The sequence below is a fragment of the Lissotriton helveticus genome, chromosome 5_1, assembly GCF_964261635.1.
Source record: "Lissotriton helveticus chromosome 5_1, aLisHel1.1, whole genome shotgun sequence".
NCBI lineage: Eukaryota > Metazoa > Chordata > Amphibia > Caudata > Salamandridae > Lissotriton > Lissotriton helveticus.
Window position 1 is genome coordinate 386,063,164 of NC_136065.1, and position 18,961 is coordinate 386,082,124.

Consider the following 18,961-nt stretch of genomic DNA (forward strand, 5'->3'; position numbering starts at 1 on the left):
ATTGTTCTTAGATTGCTTGAGTTTGGTTTTACAAAAAATAAGGTGTTACATCCGTAAGCCATTTTTTGATAACTGATGTATAAAAGGATTTGTACTACAGATGCTTTTGTTTTTCTTGTGGTTAGTTTCGATGCACTTATGAGATATTTGATCTTTCATTCTGTGACACGATTCACACCATCATAGAGCATCGTTTATGCCAGTATAGGACAAAAAGCAATGATGATTTTTACAGAAAACCAGGCAGGTTCCAACCATATCATTAGAACATTGGTGATTTGTAGTAGCTCCAGGCCAAGTTTATGGCTAAGGATGTTTTTTGTTTCTGTTTCTCCTCTCTGTGACTTACAGCATTTACTTAACCTCAAATAGCACTAGAGATCTTGTTGTGCATTTTTCATTTGGTACCCTATTTGAGGAACAGGATGAGAAGAATAAATGTATGAAGTATAGATGTGACACAATGAATTTGAAGAGACCAGAGAGAAAGATGAGCTGGATCTAAGCCTTTGTATGAATAGGAATCAGAAGTGTATAATAGGACAAGTGCTAACTTTTCAGCAGCAGCAATCAAAACCATTGCCTCTCATGCTTATCAGGAAATTAGAACAGCCCTCCCGAAGGCTCCTTCCCAGCCCGCCAAAAGCCAGTGATTGCTTCCACATTTGAGTGCTCTATTAGAATAACCAATTTCTTCCAGACCTGGAGGAAACCACAATATTATTAGGCACTGGATACTATCCATATTTCACCATTGCAGAAGAATTTTCAACATTACGACATCTTCAAGATGATTGCAGCATGTGCCACAAGGAGGCAGTATAAAAGTTCTATGGCAGTATAAAGCTGGAGTATTCTCAAGATACATACTGCTACATAAGCTCAAGCCCAGTGACTTGCAGCTGATTCTGTCACATAGAAAATGTCAGCTTGCTAGTTGTCACTGCTGTATCAATTTGAGGCCTCTTTAACCAGGTTAAGGTCTGCCCTGAAAGTATTTACATATAAATGTATTTACATATAAATGACAGCAATGGCTGCTCCTCAATAGATGGCATTTTCTTCTGCCCAGTCTTGGTTACACACTTTTAAGGGGATCCACAATCCATTAAAATCAAAACCGGTCTTACTAATCATGTCAGACTATTTGAAAATTAGTGTTCCTCAAGGGCTCAACTACAATGGTGTTCTTAACTGCTCTAGACACAGGAGAATGCAAGTTATTTTATTCAGAGGAGAGATTTGGGTTTCTATTTTGGAGAAACATAATTTCCTTGGTGTCATTAGGACAAAGCAAGATCGTTGCACGCAATGTTGGGTCCACAACTTCACTCGATTTCCTGATTCTGTGTGCCGTGCTTAATGTGATAATGCTTCGAGACTAACACAACGATCAGTGGAACCAAGTAAGACTAAAATGGGAAGACAAACTATCGGACATGAGCAGAAAAATGTACCAAATAGCTATTGTTCTTAGTGAAGTCTGGGGAGCCTGTTTAAAGGAGACTAAATTTCACGGTCTTCAGCCAGCAGAAATGATGCTTGACATATGTAAGTTGCAATCCAGAGTAGTTCATTAGACTCTGAAGAACTTTAATATGAATGAATGCATGTATTTTTCTGGTCCAGAGTACCCAAGAAACCACAGTGCAGAGGGGAGCACGTTCTCACTGTATTTCCAGATAATTACATCTCTTAATTCCATGTTTCTGAAAAAGGATTGCCCTTAAAGGTGATAACCTTTTAGATTGCATTGGCACATGTTCTAATCACAGTCCTCTGGGATTATGAGTTGTCTTTCAGAAAATAAATTGTTCTATACCTGAACATTTATGATTTTCAGTCTCCGCTGTGTTTTCAGAAACAAGGTTTGTGGTGAATGCCGTGTCAGTTGACTGATGAAAAACTTTATTGCCCTCCTTTTCTTGAGTTCCTCTCATACTGAAGGTACTCCAGAACTTTATGAAAAAGTGCTTCTAATTGCTACATTTTGACCCATTCACTAGCATTCCTGGGCTTCTAGCTTTCATTCAGCTGATCACATTGGAATCTTTTGTGCTGGTCAGGGCCGGCTTTTCTAGTTTCAGAGCAAGATGATCTATGTCAATCTAACGTTGTGGAGCTTGCCAGACTGCCACTCTTCAACTCCCAATACCTACACCTAGCTCTTTCCCATAGTGACTAAATATCTTGAATAAAGCAAACAGCCTGTCACCAGGCAGTTTTATGCTTTCAGGGGAACAGGTACTGCATTTGGTGCAGTAGGATGGGGTAGTGTTTGAGTTGATATCAAGCAGAAGTACTCTCCCTTATTTGCTACATCTTGCAAAGGTGTGCCTCCACTATTCTTCTTTGATTACATTTATCTTCTATTACTCCATGCAAAAGGCAAAGAGATTAAAATGTTGTATGATTAATTCAATTAAAAACTTTGTTTTAATGAAATTGGTGTGTCCATGTTTTAATGGTTTGCCTGCGTCAGACCTTTAGCATTACACAGTTGTTTGTATTTGCAATTGCTATAACTTCAGTGAGAGAAAGATGTGAGATTCAGACTTCTTCTTTTGAGCCTCGTAAGGTTTTTCATGAGTAATCTTCAAAGATTTTCAAATAAATTAATACGTTTAGTCTGTGAACCCTACATCCCTGATTGAGCAGGTTCTACATACTATGTCATATATAGAGCTATAGCTGGAGAATTACAACCGTCTTGTTTCATGTACTCTACCTCAGGGAAGAAGGATTGGTATTTGACTAAATAATAGATAGCTGGATATTTTCATGCCTTAGTTATTCAAAATGCTAACCACCCTCTCTGAGGGAGATTACAGCTCATGCTCACTGGCAGAAGGTAGCAATAGCTCATCTGTTTAATAACATGAGCATTTCTGAAAATCTGCCCTGCTGCCTTGTGAAAATCTGTGCATACCTTGTCCAAACATTGTTCCTTAGATTCTCATGTTAAGATGCATTCTCAGGTGGCTCAAATTGACCTTAATAACCAGTTCCAATTAGTGTGATATATATTTTTGATGGATACATCTCTGCAGATTATTCACCTTTTGAGTCTTCCTACTTACAACAAGGGATCCGGAAACAGTTGTAATAACTCCTGTACGCCTATAGGTGTGGTCACTGGCATCTGTCACTCCTCTTGCCATGACACAGATCAACATACAGGTACCAGCCGTGCACGCTGCTTTCAGTTCCTTTTTTCAGTGCTCTTCAATGTGTATCTGGTGCTCCACTCCTACCGATTTAGGTTCTTCTACTACAGTCCTGCTTTCAGAACCTTTGGCATGATGCATGGATATTGCACCTGAAGAGTACAGGCTTCAAACCGTTTCACAAGCGTATGCTGGTAACAGACCCTCACGACGTCTGTCTATAGTTTCTCAGGACACAACCCCAAGTTCTGCAAGGAATATTCCATAATTCATTCGGTGAGTGGCTTCTAAACTCAGTATTGCCAAGCACAAGAATTGAGGTTGATCCTTTTTCCAGCTGACCCTCATCGAGTGGGTCTAGCGAAAGGTCAAGGAAAAAGTCAAAGAAAATCCTTGAAAAGATCAAGTAAAGTTTCTTGACATCCAGATGATCCAGGGAGAGGTCACTCAGTCTGCATTTGAAGATTGTGATTCTGTCTTCACTTTCCTCTTTGGATCCAGTTCAGACTCTGCAGCTGTTGCGCCTAGAGTTCCTCAGGCCATCATAGACTCCTTAACAAATTGCAGTTTATAAGGAGACTATGTTGTAAAACTTTGCTTCTGCTCCCTTAGGCATGTTTTCGGACACCTCTGAGTCATTGGTGTCCCCAGTCACTCTTATGCCGACTGATGCCTTTGTGAAACAAGACCTCTCCACCACCGACAGCGGGCCTTGGCTTATCCTTATCTCCTCTTCTGCTTATCTTTCCAGTTGATTCTCTAGCTGATTCTCTAGCTGTGGTTCCGGTTAGCATGCAATGATTTCAGCTTCAGACCAGAAGGCAAACTCTGCCAGTGTTTGTCTTGTGTTGCAATATACAATCACTAAATCAGAAACCTGTGTTGATGATGATTCCTCTCTGGGTTCTCCTCCTTAACAACATCATTTTAGGAAAATGAAAAGTCATTTATAGATGCTAAACAATGTCTTGAATCAGTTCCTCTTAATAGGGGCAATGATGAGAAGGCAAATAATTTGCTGTCTTCACATTATACTGGTATATAAATACATACATTTACATAATGTCAGTGGCCTGGCTTCCTCGCCTAAATCTGTATTCAACTCTGGGACTCCTGAGTGAATTCAGTCGGGCCTCTGACTCCGTCTTGCCACTGGTTGAGGAAAATGTCTTATTTGTGGTAGTAGTTTGCCGGACAGCGGATGATTAGATCTTGCAGTTCCAAACTGCAAAGTTAACCTCCTTATAGAGATACTTCAACAGTGACCTTTCACTTCTTAGCTCGTGTTGCCATTCATGAGGCTTTAGTTTTTAGGCTTGGCTGAAACCCTTTTCAGTCCCAGCAGTTTGTCACCCTATCTTGAAGTGTCATAGCCCTACAACAGAGGACTTAAAACACATGAACATCACTTTAGCTCACTGTCAAGCAAACAACTGTGCCTATTAGTAGGCCAGATCCAGTAGTGCCTACCCTACTGGTGCTTGATCATGTCAGACGAATAGGTCGTACAAATTGTCTAGTTTTTTAAATTTAATGCACCTTTTCCTTTCTGGACACTTCTCGCAGTTGAGGCACAAACTTTGGCAGTTCGTATCTGCATACTTATAAGGAAGCATTGATGTTGCTTGCCATGAATGCAGTCAAGGTGGCTCCTGAAGTGGAGTGGGGATGGGTATGTTGTGCAGTGGGAACAGTTAACTTTCAATACACCCTCCTACCTTTTCACCTTACATCAGCTACTTCGGTCTTTCCGAAGACAGTGTTGATCATTGCAACTTAGATCTACAGGTCGGTGCTATACGTATTCCTGTACCTCGAAGACTGGCAGTTTAATGTATGCTAACCTCAGTTAGTGTTGGATCACCTGTAAAGTCCATGTTGGGAGTTTTCATCAACGAGTCCTAACCTGATCTACAAAAATCCCTTCATTTGGGACCATACTGACCACGGCCACCTTTTCTACTGCCACAGCAAGCCCAGGGCTGTCGGGCTATGTTCCTGATGTTTCGGACGAGAGCCAGCGTTCAGTCCCGATGGTTCAGTGGCTCCTTCATCTACTAGTGTCATGCATCCTGTTGTTGCCATAGCTCAGATGAACATGTTGGTCCTTCAGTGGATTTTGCGTTTCCAGCCAGCCCGCCATTGGTGAGGCTTTGCAGACAAGATCCAAACCTCCTGCAAAGTGGGCCAGGACCATCAGTGATAGATAGCAAATGCCAATCTGCAGGGTGTCAGGCCATACTTATTAGCCACTCTGGAGGTCAGTGATGAGGAATGCATCCTCTCTAGCCTACAGCAGTCACCTGGACAACGTGGAGTTCAACAATCGGTGTTGGAGCAGTGCTTTCACATAAATCTGCCTAGTTGTGTTCCTTTTTAAAGCTTTCCTGCCATCCACGAAGGATCAGACAATGGACAGCATGACTGCCATGATGTGCTATAGTAAGCTGGACAGAGTGGGGTTACATGCTCTACTTCTAGGGTTGTCATGGTCGTGGCCCTGGCTGGCATTTCAAAGAACCTCCCTGATGGTCAGTTGTCTAGCAGGATTTCTTAACTTTGATTAACTCAACAGGTGTCAGCTGGCTGACCATGATTGGCAACTACACCTGTAGGTGGGAATGCTCATGTTTGCCCAGTAGAGCATACCCTTGGTAGTTTCTTTTGCTACATCCGAAAATTTCTTGTCTCCAGAGTTTTGCACAGTCTCCATCGACGGGGTTCTATAGTGGACAGAATTTTCCTGTGGCCGGAACTTTGCCCAAGTTGACCTCTGACCCTCGTCTCACAGGGCCATGAAGGAAGTCGAGGAGTACTGAGCACAGCTGATTCTGGAGGTTGTGCATTGAGATCTGAGGGCCTTGTGCTATGAACTCCTGACTGTCTTGAGCTTGACTTTGTGGGAGGATTTGCTGTACTAAAAGCAAAGCAGAGTGCTACAACCACACCTCCTGCCTGCACATTGGAACATAAGTGAGACCTTCTGAGAGTTTTCATGTTCCAATGTAGAAAGTGAATGTCATTTGGGCTGGCTGTATTTCTTCCATCTACTTCCAAATATTCAGGCTGTGTAATCTGTATTGGGAAACGCAGTTTGGCTGCTACAGGCAAAGTTGTCTGATTGTTCTTTTGTCCATTTTTTCTTTAGCCTTGTAATGTTTTGCTTTGTAACATTTAAATGTTACCTATCATCGTCCCTTTCAACCTTTGTTTGCATGATCAGCTGCCATTATTCAAATTACTTTAAAAAAAAAGTTTTCTCATGTTACCTCCTGCCCCTTTTACTCGAGCGGAAATTTACCTTAATCTGGGCATAACATTACTGATGTGTGCTCCCTTTTGAGGCTCTTAATAGCTGTACTGTACATAGCATCAATTAGCTTTTTTCCCTGACCAGCTGGTACTTGGGCCCTGTGTATCCTTTCTCCCGAAAGTAGTGTCCGCTTTTCATTGGAGGCAGCCCATCACTCGGGGCTCCACCACATCAGTCTAAAGAAGAGGAGAGTCGGCTCCAGTTCGACCCTTGTCCTTGGCTTCCATATTGATAGGACTAAAGACTAGTGGGGTGATAATGATTTTGGGGGTTTGCAAAAAAAAGGGAAGGTGAGCCAGAAGCAAACCATATCCTGAGGGCTTGTCCTTTGCGTCACGCTGTTACACCTTGGCTAAGAAGCGTCTTGGGGGCCTGAAGGCTCATTCTGTGAGAGCAAAAGTTACTACAATGAACAAGCGTGGGATAATTCCCTCTTGGACATTTGTCAGGCACCTCGTTTGCATCTATTTATCGTTTCACGAGCCTCCATTGTTTTGACTCAAAAGTGTTTCTGGACTACCCTTAATGAAAAATGTTGCCCTGATGGAAGGATTACAATAGCAAGGAAATGTAACTCCTCTTACAGTTGTTTTGGTATCCTCTGCAGAAGATTTCAAACCGGCATAGATTTAGCAAAACGGTACAGAGGCTAGGATTTTCAAATAGATGTTTCAAAAGTTAAATCTATGTCTAGGAATAATATTCAGTAGCAGCCATGGTTAAGTGTTTACTTAAGGGGCCAGTGAACAAGTATGGCCAAGTTTGGAGAATAATTATGGTTTGCTGGACCCAGGTCCCCTTCTCCAAAATCGGGGGATTTCTTTCCTGCTGGTCAGAGGCCGAAACAAATCATCGGCCATAAAGCAGGACCCACTGGTACTCTCTATACACTTTACTGGGTTATACCCAAAGGTCTGTTCAGGCATAATCCCCAATGTGCCACATTTGAGTGCTATCATGATTTATTTTTTCCACCATGGGTTTATATTGAGACTTAGTTGCCTAAATTGAAAAAGGCAAAGGTTCTGTGCTTGATTCTGTATTCCTCACTCACTGATTGGGCCTTAAAGCATGAAACAAGGCTCCTAGCTCAAGTCATCTAATAAGGCGCATTCACCCTTTCATTTGTAATTTGATCAAACGGAAGTGCAACACTAACTTTGCAGTCAATTATTTTTTGCACTTGAGTCTGAACGGTGATGAACAAAAAGTCAGAAGAATAGTTGTCTGGCTCTAAAAAGCTGGAACAGAATGCCCATTAGTCCTCCAAAACACTGGTATATTTGGTCCGTGCCAAACAGTTGGTTCTAGAATAGTGGAGACAAGTTGCTTCCTCCAGTTCTTGTTCAATCTCAACCTAAAACGTCTGATACTCTATTACAAGGCCAAGCCTCCTAGAAAACTTGTCCTTGATCCTTGGGATGTAATTTCGTGTAAGACTTCCCCCACGAATATAGTGCGAGTTCTCTACTATATACTCCTTTTTAAGTTGAGAAAAAGTTTATTAATGCAAATAAGATGAAAATATACAAGATAAGGTAATAATGATGATGAGAAAAACATACATCAAAACAAGTGAGATCAACATTGAAAGAATAAATAAAGAATTACAAAACAATATGCAAGTATAACCGGCAATTAGTAAAGTACATAACAGTTAAATACATAAGGAACTTTGTAATAAAATAAAAAAAAATATGTATATATATATATCTATAATATTAAAAGGAAATATATCAACCTAAGGGAAGTCATGGAGGTTTAGCAACTTCTTGTTGTAAAGGGGTTGGAGACAAAGAACACCTAGCACTCATATAAAAAAAATGATGTAACTTGATCCCATAGTTCTCTCCGTTTTGGGGCCAAAGTCATTGGGTAAACAAATGTTGTGTCTAATCTAGGGTTATAGCATATTGCATACCACCACGCCTGATAAGATAGTTTGGTTAGGTCCTTCCAAAATTTGGTAATTTGTTGAAAGGCCACTGCTAATAGTAAGTCAATTATTTTTATGTTATAAGTACAGTGATCCCAAATAGGAGAAGTACTTCCTAAGAAAATATGAGAAATAGAGAAAGGGTGATTAGAGAAGAAAAGTATTGATGTGAGACCAAACTTTATCCTAAAAAGTGTGAGCTGAGGTACATTTGAAAAGTAAGTGGAGTAAGTCCGCACGTGGTGCAGAACAAGTCCAACATGTATCAGAAGTATCGGAATGTCTTTTGCTAAGAACAAGTGGCGACAATAAAAGTCTGTTATAAACAAAAAATAGTGTCTGAGTGGTGTTTGCAGCTCTAGATGATTTACGTATTTTTATCCAAATTTTATCCCATAACTCAATAGGCCAGGAAATATCTAAATCCTCTTCCCAAGCTTCTTCTGTCTTGGTTTTAGCACGTGGTTTTGATGGAGCATGGAGAAGTGGGTAAATCTTGGAAGCTTTGGTACCATGAAGTAATAAGGATCTTAGTGTAGAAATGTTAGAGGGTTCCTGACACGGAGGTGGAGGAGAAGTGATATAAGCATTATAGGCTAATTGAAGTGCATGTGTTAGTGTCGGATATTTAGTGCAGAAAGTGGGAGGAAAATAAAGAGGTAGCAGCTAGTGAATATGAAATAATTTGATCTTGATGAAATAGTTGGTGCACCCAAATAAGGCCTTGTTTAATTAAATTTTAATTTAATTTAATTGCGGGTTTATATAGCGCTAGGAATCGACTCCCGGAGGAGTATCTCCATGCTTCGACCGCTGGGGAACCCGTCCTGGCTCACCCTGAGAGATGGTCCCTGATGGGTATCTCTAAGGTGCGACCAAGCATCCCCGGTGGTCTGGGGGGCCGTTGTGAAGATGAGGCAAGCTGATGCCCAGAGTTGCCGAGTGTGGTGTCTGACTAGAGTAGGCACCGAGGCGAGAATTATCGAGTCCGCTGACCCTGGTCCACGACCCTGCCGCGTCGGGAATCGAACCCTGGTCCCGGGCCGTTCTCTGCTTACGGGTCTGCCGCCTCTAACCAGTGAGCCACACTTCTCCAAGATTTCCCAAAAATCAGTTTATTATTTATTAAAATAGAGGTATTATGCCAAATAGGTTGCTCGAAAAAAAGAGGAGAGAAGAGGAGGCGGAAGGATTTTAGAAGTATGTTTAAGAATAGGAGTAGATAAGAATTGTGGCTTACGAGAAAACGAAAGATATTCTTTAAAAGAAAATGGAGAGATATGAGACTTTTCTAGGGTCCACCAAAGAGGAGAAGGTATGGAGGGATCGGAAATCCATCTTGAAGCTTGATTTAATAAAAAATATTTATGATGAAGGGAAAAGTGTGGAAAATTCACCCCACACTCTGTTTTGGGGCGAATCAGTTTAGATATAGACATACGCGATTTTTTATGTCCCCATAAAAAAAAAGACAGGATGGAATTGATTCTCTTGAAATGTTTTAAAGGAATAGAGAAAGGAATATTAGAAATCGTGAACAGAACTATGGGAGAAAGCATCCTTTTGATTGTATCTAATCTACCCCACTAAGATAGATACAGAGGATGCCACTTTGTGGTGAGAATAGATATTTTTTGTATGCAATCTTCCATACAACGAGTGACTGTGCCCGAAAGGGATGATGTAAAATGGAGATCCAAATATTTAATAGAATTAGGATTCCATGTGAATCCCGAATCAAGAAATCAGTTTTGTAAGTGAATTTAGTAAGGAGTAAAATTTCGCATTTATCTTTATTTCATTTGTAACCCGAGACTTGCGCAAAGGAATTGACCTCATCTAAGAACGCAGGAAGGGATGATTTGGGTTGAGATAGAAACAGTAAAACATCAGCATATGCCGCCATTTTAAATGTGGTCTGTAGAAAGTTGAAACCATGAATTTCACTATTTTGGCGGATCCGCAATAAAAAAGGTTCTAGGGCAAGATTAAAACAAAAAAGGAGAGAGTGGACATCCCTGTCTAACCCCTCTACCAAGGGAAAAAAAAGAAGATATGCCACCATTGGCCGAAATAGCTGCTCTTGGGTGAGAATACAAAGGAGAAATCAGGGAAGAAATGTTTGGACCAAAGCCGAACCACTCCAAAGTATGAAAAAGATATGACCACTCTACTCTATCAAAAGCCTTTTCAGCGTCTAAAGCTATGGCTGCAAGGGGATATGAGGAGTGAGAGGTCTTAGATAGAATGTCAAATAATCTAGTATTGTCTGTAAGCAGTCTGCCTTTAACGAAGCCAGACTGTTCTTTTCCTAAAAGGTCAGGTAAATAGGATTCTAGAAGTAGGGTTTAAGCTTTTGAGAACATTTTGTAATCGATATTAACCAAGGAGATGAGTCGATAATTTTTACAGTATTGTGGGTCTTTAGCTGGTTTAGGAAGAATACAAATGAGAGCATCTGAGAAGGAGCCAGAAGAAGTGCCAGATTCAACAAAGGTGGATAAGAGAATGTGCAATTTGGGGATAAGTAATTTTGAGAAGTGAATACAAAATTCTACTGTGAAACCATCCAGGCCCGGAGCTTTATCCTTTTTGAGAGTTTTCAGTGCAAGAAGAAGTTCTTTTTGTGTTAGATCTGTTTCCAATGAAGAAAGATCTGGAGGGTTATCAGAAGAGAGTTGGATTTTGGACAGAAATTGGCAAATGGAATGATCAGAAGAAGTTGTTTCGGAGGAATAAAACGTTTTGTAAAAATGAAGAAATTCCTGTAAAATTTCATCATCTTTATGTTTCAGTAGACAGTCTTGGCCAAAAACAGATTCTATATTGATTTTATTTTGTTTTACTTTCAAATAATTGGCCAATAATTTTCCAGCCCTATTTTGACCACCGTAGAATTTAGCACTAGATCTTAATAAAAGATTTGAGGCATTAATTGTGGTATCCTTATTGAATTGGAATTTAGTAGCGATGAGTTCATTTGAACACTCCTTTGATTTAGAAGTATAAGAAGAATGTTCCAATCGTTTGATTTTGGAAAAGAGATCATTAGTAATTTATTGTGCTTTTTTCCGTTTGCAAGAGACATAGCCAATAATGAAATCTCTAGCCTTGAATGCATCCCAAACTACAGGAAAGGAAATATCGTCAGTATGATTCAACAAGAAGTATTCATGAAAAAAAGAAGTATAGGAAGAAACGAAGTCTGAATCGAGAAGGAGGGAGTTATTAAAACGCCATCTCCGAGTGAGAGTAGGTGTTTGTAATATATCCAAATGTATAGTAACTGGCGCATGATCGGATATCAAAATGGAGCCAATATCCGAAACAATTAGGGATTGGGAAAGGTGATGTGAAACGAAAAAATAATCTAATCGCGATTGGGTTTGATGAGGCGGTGAGAATAATGAATATTCTTTTAGGGTGGGATTACAGAGCCTCCATGCATCAATGAGTTTGTATTGGTGAATAAGTTGTGTAAAAGATTTGTGTGATTTGTGAGGAATGTATACGCTAACAGAATGTCTATCTAAAAAAGGGACAAAAACTTCATTACAATCGCCTGCGAGGATAAAGATATCGTCATAATATTGTGTAATATGTGGAGCTAAGGAGGTCCAAAAGGAGGCGTCACCAGTCGTAGGGGCATAAATGTTCAAAAGGGAAATGGGAACATTATCTACTGTGAATTTAACCAGAACCCATCTACCTAATTGATCCATGCAATTCGTTAATATCTTGACAGAAAGGGATTTTCGAAATAAAATAAGGACGCCATCACCTGGGGGAAAGAAAACCTCCCCCACCCAGCCCCTTTTTAGTTTAGCAGACTATTCATCCGATAGATGAGATTCCTGTATGCAAGCAATATCTGCATTGAGTTTGGCTAGGTGTGTTAAAACTCTGTCTCTTAATAGGTGAGTGCAAACCTCTAACATTCTAAGATATAATTTTTAAAGGCATGTAAAAAGACCGTAAAGATACAACAAAAGCCGGTGAAAGCATAATCGTAAAGAGCAATAACAATAAATGCGAATAAAAAAATCGTAGAAATACATCAAAAGCCATTCAAGGTATATCCATAAAAAACAAATGCTTAATTGTAGAACTAGCCAACTGTACGAAATTAGAGAGAGCTGAAATTGAAATAAAGAGAACAGAAGAGAAAAGAGAGAAGAAAAGTAGGAGAGCAGCATGAAAAGAGTAATAAGAACGAATAAAACTCGAAACACAGCTGAATTGGAAAGAGAGATCAGGAGAAGATAGTAAAAAAAAGGAAATAAACGTAGGAAGAAGAGGACAGAAAACATGAAGATAAAGTGGAGATTGATTAACTTACATAACGTCTGGAACATACAAAGTGAGGGAGGGTGGAGGCCACATGGAACAATGACGCGTCCAAAGCTCAGAGGGAAGGACGGGAGGGGAGAGCAGGCCCAACGCACTTCAAGGACATAAGGGAAGAACGAGACGTGCAGGAAGGAGACCTGTGTAAAGAAAACGATATTATGAGATGCAACAAAATAAGGAAGTAACAAAATAAAATATGTATGCAGTGCAGCATGTAACACCTGAACATCAATCAAGAACAGTAACTATAACACTTTTGAACTGAGCGTCTTCTTTAAAAGAAGATTATTTAGAGCTAGATGCAGAAGCTGTATCCATTCTGTCGACATTGAGAGTAAATAAAACTTTTTAGCTTCAGCGGGTCATCGTAAGTGGTGGTCTTGTTATTGAAAGTCACCTTAAAAAGACAGGGGTGAAAACGCCCAAAGCGTGCTCCCATAGAGCGCAGTTGTGGTCGAAAGGACAAAAACTCCTTGCGCCGATCAGCTGTTGATTTGACATAATCCTGTGAAAAATAAAGAGGTTGTCCTGACCAAGTTATGCGATTCATAGCTTTTGCCGCTGACAAAAATGTGAGTAAGTCAGTATATTCAAGGAAATACAGGATAACACCTCTTGGTCTTTTCGTTGGTGAGACAGACGCCATGCTAGGTAGTGAGCCTAAACGATGGAACAATGACGCGTCCAAAGCTCAGAGGGAAGGACGGGAGGGGAGAGCAGGCCCAACGCACTTCAAGGACATAAGGGAAGAACGAGACGTGCAGGAAGGAGACCTGTGTAAAGAAAACGATATTATGAGATGCAACAAAATAAGGAAGTAACAAAATAAAATATGTATGCAGTGCAGCATGTAACACCTGAACATCAATCAAGAACAGTAACTATAACACTTTTGAACTGAGCGTCTTCTTTAAAAGAAGATTATTTAGAGCTAGATGCAGAAGCTGTATCCATTCTGTCGACATTGAGAGTAAATAAAACTTTTTAGCTTCAGCGGGTCATCGTAAGTGGTGGTCTTGTTATTGAAAGTCACCTTAAAAAGACAGGGGTGAAAACGCCCAAAGCGTGCTCCCATAGAGCGCAGTTGTGGTCGAAAGGACAAAAACTCCTTGCGCCGATCAGCTGTTGATTTGACATAATCCTGTGAAAAATAAAGAGGTTGTCCTGACCAAGTTATGCGATTCATAGCTTTTGCCGCTGACAAAAATGTGAGTAAGTCAGTATATTCAAGGAAATACAGGATAACACCTCTTGGTCTTTTCGTTGGTGAGACAGACGCCATGCTAGGTAGTGAGCCTAAACGATGTGCCCTCTGTATATTGAGATTAGTGCCTTCTGGCAAGTGAAGAAGTGAAGAAGTTTTGGCAGAAAGGATTTGAAATATGCAATAGGGTCAGATCCTTCTGATCCTTTTCCAAGGCCATAAATGCGCAAGTTATTCCTTCTGCTTCTGTTTTCTAAATTCTCGATCTGCTTATGTAGGGCTGAGATCTGTGTGCAAAGTGGGTCAACTTTAGCTACAGAAGTCTCCAGTGAAGCAACAGCATAGTGACCCGTTCATCAACAGTGGACCATTTGTCTGAAAGCATTTGAAGCGTAGATTTGGTCTCCTCGATGAAAGGACGCAAGGCCCTTATTTCGTCTAACAGAATATCCATTGTGGTTGAAGAGGACTGTTTAGGAAGAGAGGGAGGGTCTTTTTTTAGTCTTTTAGTGGAGCCTTTCGTAGTACCAGATGTTAATGAAGTGGAAGATGTTGATGAACCTTTGGAGGATGGAGTATCAGGTAAGTCCTCCATTGTTAAGCACTGATAGCGAGAACTCGTATGAACCAAATGTTTTCGTGTAGAGGAGGATGGTTTGTGTAAGACTTTAGAAAGTCTCCTCAAAAAGAAGGTGAATACTTCAGAAATAATTAAAATTTAGGAGTGAGAGATATAAATCCTGATGAGTAGTAAGAGTGCCTTTATGAAACAGAACAGTATAAAAATGCGACAGCTGAATAAGTAGAATAGGGATATCTAAAGCAGAATGATCCTACATCTGTAGCAAAAAAGTGATGGAAGTAAACATATTGAGTTCAGAAAAAAGATTATATGCAAATAACAATAGAGCTGCAGGTTCAAAAACACTGTGACCGCATGAAAAACATGTTTACATGAAGAGACAGCCTGCAATAGTCAGGTAAATAAATAAGACATTTCTTTAAAGCATTAACAACAGCTAAACATAATAATGAGTATAAATAGGTGAAAAAACATATAGGCTTCGGATGTGTGATTAGTCAATGGAAAGGATAGACATTGTCCTTGAAGTAAGTTGATAGCGCAAATTGGTGAAATATCGCTTGAGAAAAGGCTGTTTGAACATGAAGATGAAAGAACCTCAACAGGTAGCACGATGTTATGCATGATTAATAGTTACTGCATTATATGGGTGGCATGCAGTAAAAGGTTGAGCAGAAAGTCCACAAATTCATTCCAGAGAAGAGAATATTATAGTAGGCAGTGGAGAATGAGGAAGCTTAGCGCTGCAAAATAGCGGGTGAATTACCGCGATGGAGCCAAGACATGAACACCGGCACTGGGCGGACAAAATGGCAGCATTCTGTGTGAGGAATAGCTATTGCAGCAGGCAGGCGAGTTTGAGCACTACCCCACAAAAAAAAGAGTAGAATGGGGTGTAAATTCAAGAATAGTTAGGCAATTCCGTAGAGTGGAGTGTGGCAAAAGTACCGAATACAGGACCGCTAGGAGCAGTGCTCCGTCAGTGGTGAGACGAAATGGCGGCCATTATCTCAGCAACATCGCGCAACACTCACTTGATGAATTTCGAACGTAGAACCTCACAAAAGCGCTGAAAGAAGAATTGGGGGCAGCAGAATGTCTTCCCACAGCATGTCCTTCAATTCAGGCGCCGTGCATGAGGGAAGGAGTCGCGTCGGGCCAGCCTCCGTCCCCGCCTCACGGGAGAGGTAGGGAGACACCGCCATCTCCTTCGGGCGTAAGCCACGCCCCCCCTCTACTATACACTCCTTAATATCAGAATATGGTCCTGTGAGCCAGAGATAATAGTTTTTTCCTATGTGGTCTGCCACATTGTGTCCTGGCCGGTTCACTGTCCTTGTTGCGACCATCCAGGATTGCAGGGTGGGCCCGCCACAGGTCGCAACAGTCTGTTTGAGCTGGGTACCTAATAAGTCCTGTAGGCGCAAGTCATATGAGCCCTAGGTTACCAGTTCCACAGCAAGATGAGGCACAAAGTGGGATTGTAGTAACTCATATTAACAAAACCACTGCCTGTTTGTGGGTATTACAAAGGAGAGCTGCTTTGCCAAATATTTGTAGAAATGGCTGTCAGTCATTTTATATGGCATTTGCCCTCTGTTCATTTTTGCCACTCTTGAATCAAATAGTCCTGACCCGCACGGTTTGTCCTTTTTTAATGGATTTTAAACCATTTACTTCCTGCAGTCTGTACCTTTTCATTTAATTTCGTAATATCTTCATATGGTAGAAAATGTGGTTATTTAGACCAAGTAGAAATGTGGCTGGCTTAAAAACAAATTATCCATTACGCCGTCCCTGTGACCTCTCCATTGGCTCCTGTTTTTTTTAGGTTGATTTCAAGACCCTATCCATTATGCACATATTGTATAGGTTTAAAGGCCCTGCTACCTTCTGAACGCAACATGGACTATGCTCCAGCCAAAAACTTGCATACCTTTCAACCCAATTTATACAACACCCCTTTAGGAGAACTGATTCAAGGTCCTTATGGTTAGTGTTGTAAACGAGGTCCATAATTATAGAACATACGTAGCCCTTTCTCCAAACAGAAGGTGGTTACCTTCAGTTTAGGACACATCTTGAGACTGAAAATGTTGAAGGCTTCATGTAAGTCCAACTACTACTGAGAGAGACTGAAAAATGCCAAAGAAGGAACCCCACCCTATGCATCCTGCTGCATGATAGCGCTCAGCATCTCTGTACTTAATACAGTCTTGTTTTTCTCTTGCTTGAGCTACTCCTCTGGAGTGGCCTAGATGGCCTGTAGTGATAAACCAAACTCTGTATTTAAGAAAACCGGGGGGGGGGGGGGCGTGATGGGGACAGACGAGGCAGACAATTTTCCTACATTAGCCATAATGATAATGGCATGGGTATTCCACCAGTACTGCCAGAGTATAAATAGCACAGTAAATGACTGTTCTAGTGTGTTATGGTTCTTGGTCACATCAACCTAGTTGTGCCTCTCTTTATTCATTGACCTGCTTTAGCAGTGGCATAAAGCTAAGGTTTTTCATCCTTCTATACTGCAACCTATAAAGTTGTTGAAATTTGAGAATTGTGCCAGGTTGCTGCATACATATAATTTGAAAGTCCGGTAACTAGTGAAATCGAATTGGTTACCTAGAGGAACAAGTTTTAATAATTATCATTTTAGTCTGGAGAGTCATTGTGCTTTGATTATTAGCAACTATGGGCTTTGTAAACTGTTTCTGAAGGAAAAGTCATACCAGATCTGTCATTTCAGTTTCTTCTTCACACTGTGCACTTTTAGAATAGAAGACATTTTTGACAACTTACAAATGGCTTGTGCACTGAATGTCCGGCATCTCTTGGGTCCTTGCTGACTATTGAGGCAGTATCTCTGGCAGTATCCCTGGTTCAGCTGCTGTAAAATGTCTTACATCTTCAAATGACACTTCATGGGTAGTGGCCATCTTCCTGTGAAAGCATTGCCATCGTACACTCTTAAAAAATAGCTAGCGAAACTGAATAGGTGACGAATTATTCATAATTGCAGTTGTGAAACTGCAGTGCTGTCGCTTTTGTAGTAGATTATGCAATAGTAGAGAGCGCACCAGTAGAATTTAGGTAGGGGAGCCCAGGGCAAGTTGAGACTACTTTTAACAATGTTGGAGCATTTGGGATGATTCAACCGTATTCTTACTTGTGCTTCCCTCTAAGCAGTCAAAGTTCGGGTCCTGTTTTGCGATTTTTGTGGCTTTTACATTTCAAAGAAGTCGGCACAGAATTGGAATGTGCTTAAATCTGAGATCTACATGAATTGTTTTACTGTTCATGTGCTTCTATTGAAAGTAGCCATGTTCGTAGTTTCCAGGCAGCTTACTTCTGGGTATATTGCAAAAATCAACAGTTATTAGGCAAGAAAAATAGCCTAATAAGGAATCAGCCAACCAACAGTTCTTTTGGTATTGAAGAATAGCTGGTGGTCTCTGTTCGAGCCTTGGTACAGCCCACTCTGCCACATGATTTTAAATTCAGGCGACAAATGGAATGTCTTTCAATAATCACAGTATTAGTGCTGAACACCTTGACCTCTTGTGGGACCTGAATAGGCTTTTGATTTCTTCTTTTGTCTTTGTAGGGTCACCTTTCTACCCAAATCAGCCAGTGTATCAATCTGCACCAATCATCGTGCCTACGCAGCAGCAGCAGCAGCAGCAACAGCAGCCTCAGCCACCACCTCCACAGCCTCCTCCACCAACCAAGAGAGAGAAAAAAACAGTAAGAATGCTGGTTTTCTTGTACATTTGGCTTTAAGTTTATTTTTTTTATTTGGCTGTCTTGGGGAAAACTTCTTCTGTAAGGAGGAGGAAAGCAGCCCAAATGAGGTAACTGGTAACGCTGTGTTATTGACAGAAAAGGAATAAAAACAGATGTAGCAGAGAAAATGAATTATGGATCGGATTGGACAAACTATAAAAAAATAAATGCTACTTTATGGACAAACAGAATTTCACCCACTTGCTCCTTCTTTCAAGATCAGGGAGGAAGTGGCCCAAGAACACCTTTGGCATGTTTTAAGCAATCTGTTTTTACATCTCAGTCTAAGGACTGAATGCCACAAAGTTTTTTACTAGAGATGTGAAATTTGGAATTTAGATATTTCTAAAAAAAATATTTTAGAAGCCTTTAAATATCAAGGATGATTTATTTTAAAAAGCACACGTATATCATTATATATAGGACTGCCAGTTTCATGGTATATTTTTTTTCACATTTCAGTCTGTATTTATCCATGTTTATTTTTTGGCCATCTTGTTGGTGTTTATTCATATTTATTTTGTGTTTTGACAATAAATGAGTTTGTAAAATGGTAGATTTCCACATATATTTGGCCGATGAACATGCACTCATACTTTGATGTATTTCACGTTGTTCGAAA

At 40.5% G+C, this 18,961-nt stretch overlaps 1 protein-coding gene across 13 annotated transcripts in view; it reads left to right on the forward strand.

The window, feature by feature from the left end:
- The window catches only part of EIF4G3 (eukaryotic translation initiation factor 4 gamma 3), a 1,426,031-nt gene that overhangs the window by 566,427 nt on the left and 840,643 nt on the right, over window positions 1–18,961 (forward strand). For all 13 annotated transcript variants that reach the window (XM_078642564.1, XM_078642569.1, XM_078642559.1 and 10 more), the window contains one exon: window positions 18,161–18,300. In XM_078642564.1, coding sequence (XP_078498690.1) covers window positions 18,161–18,300 — 140 coding nt within the window. The remainder of the gene's footprint in view (window positions 1–18,160; window positions 18,301–18,961) is intronic.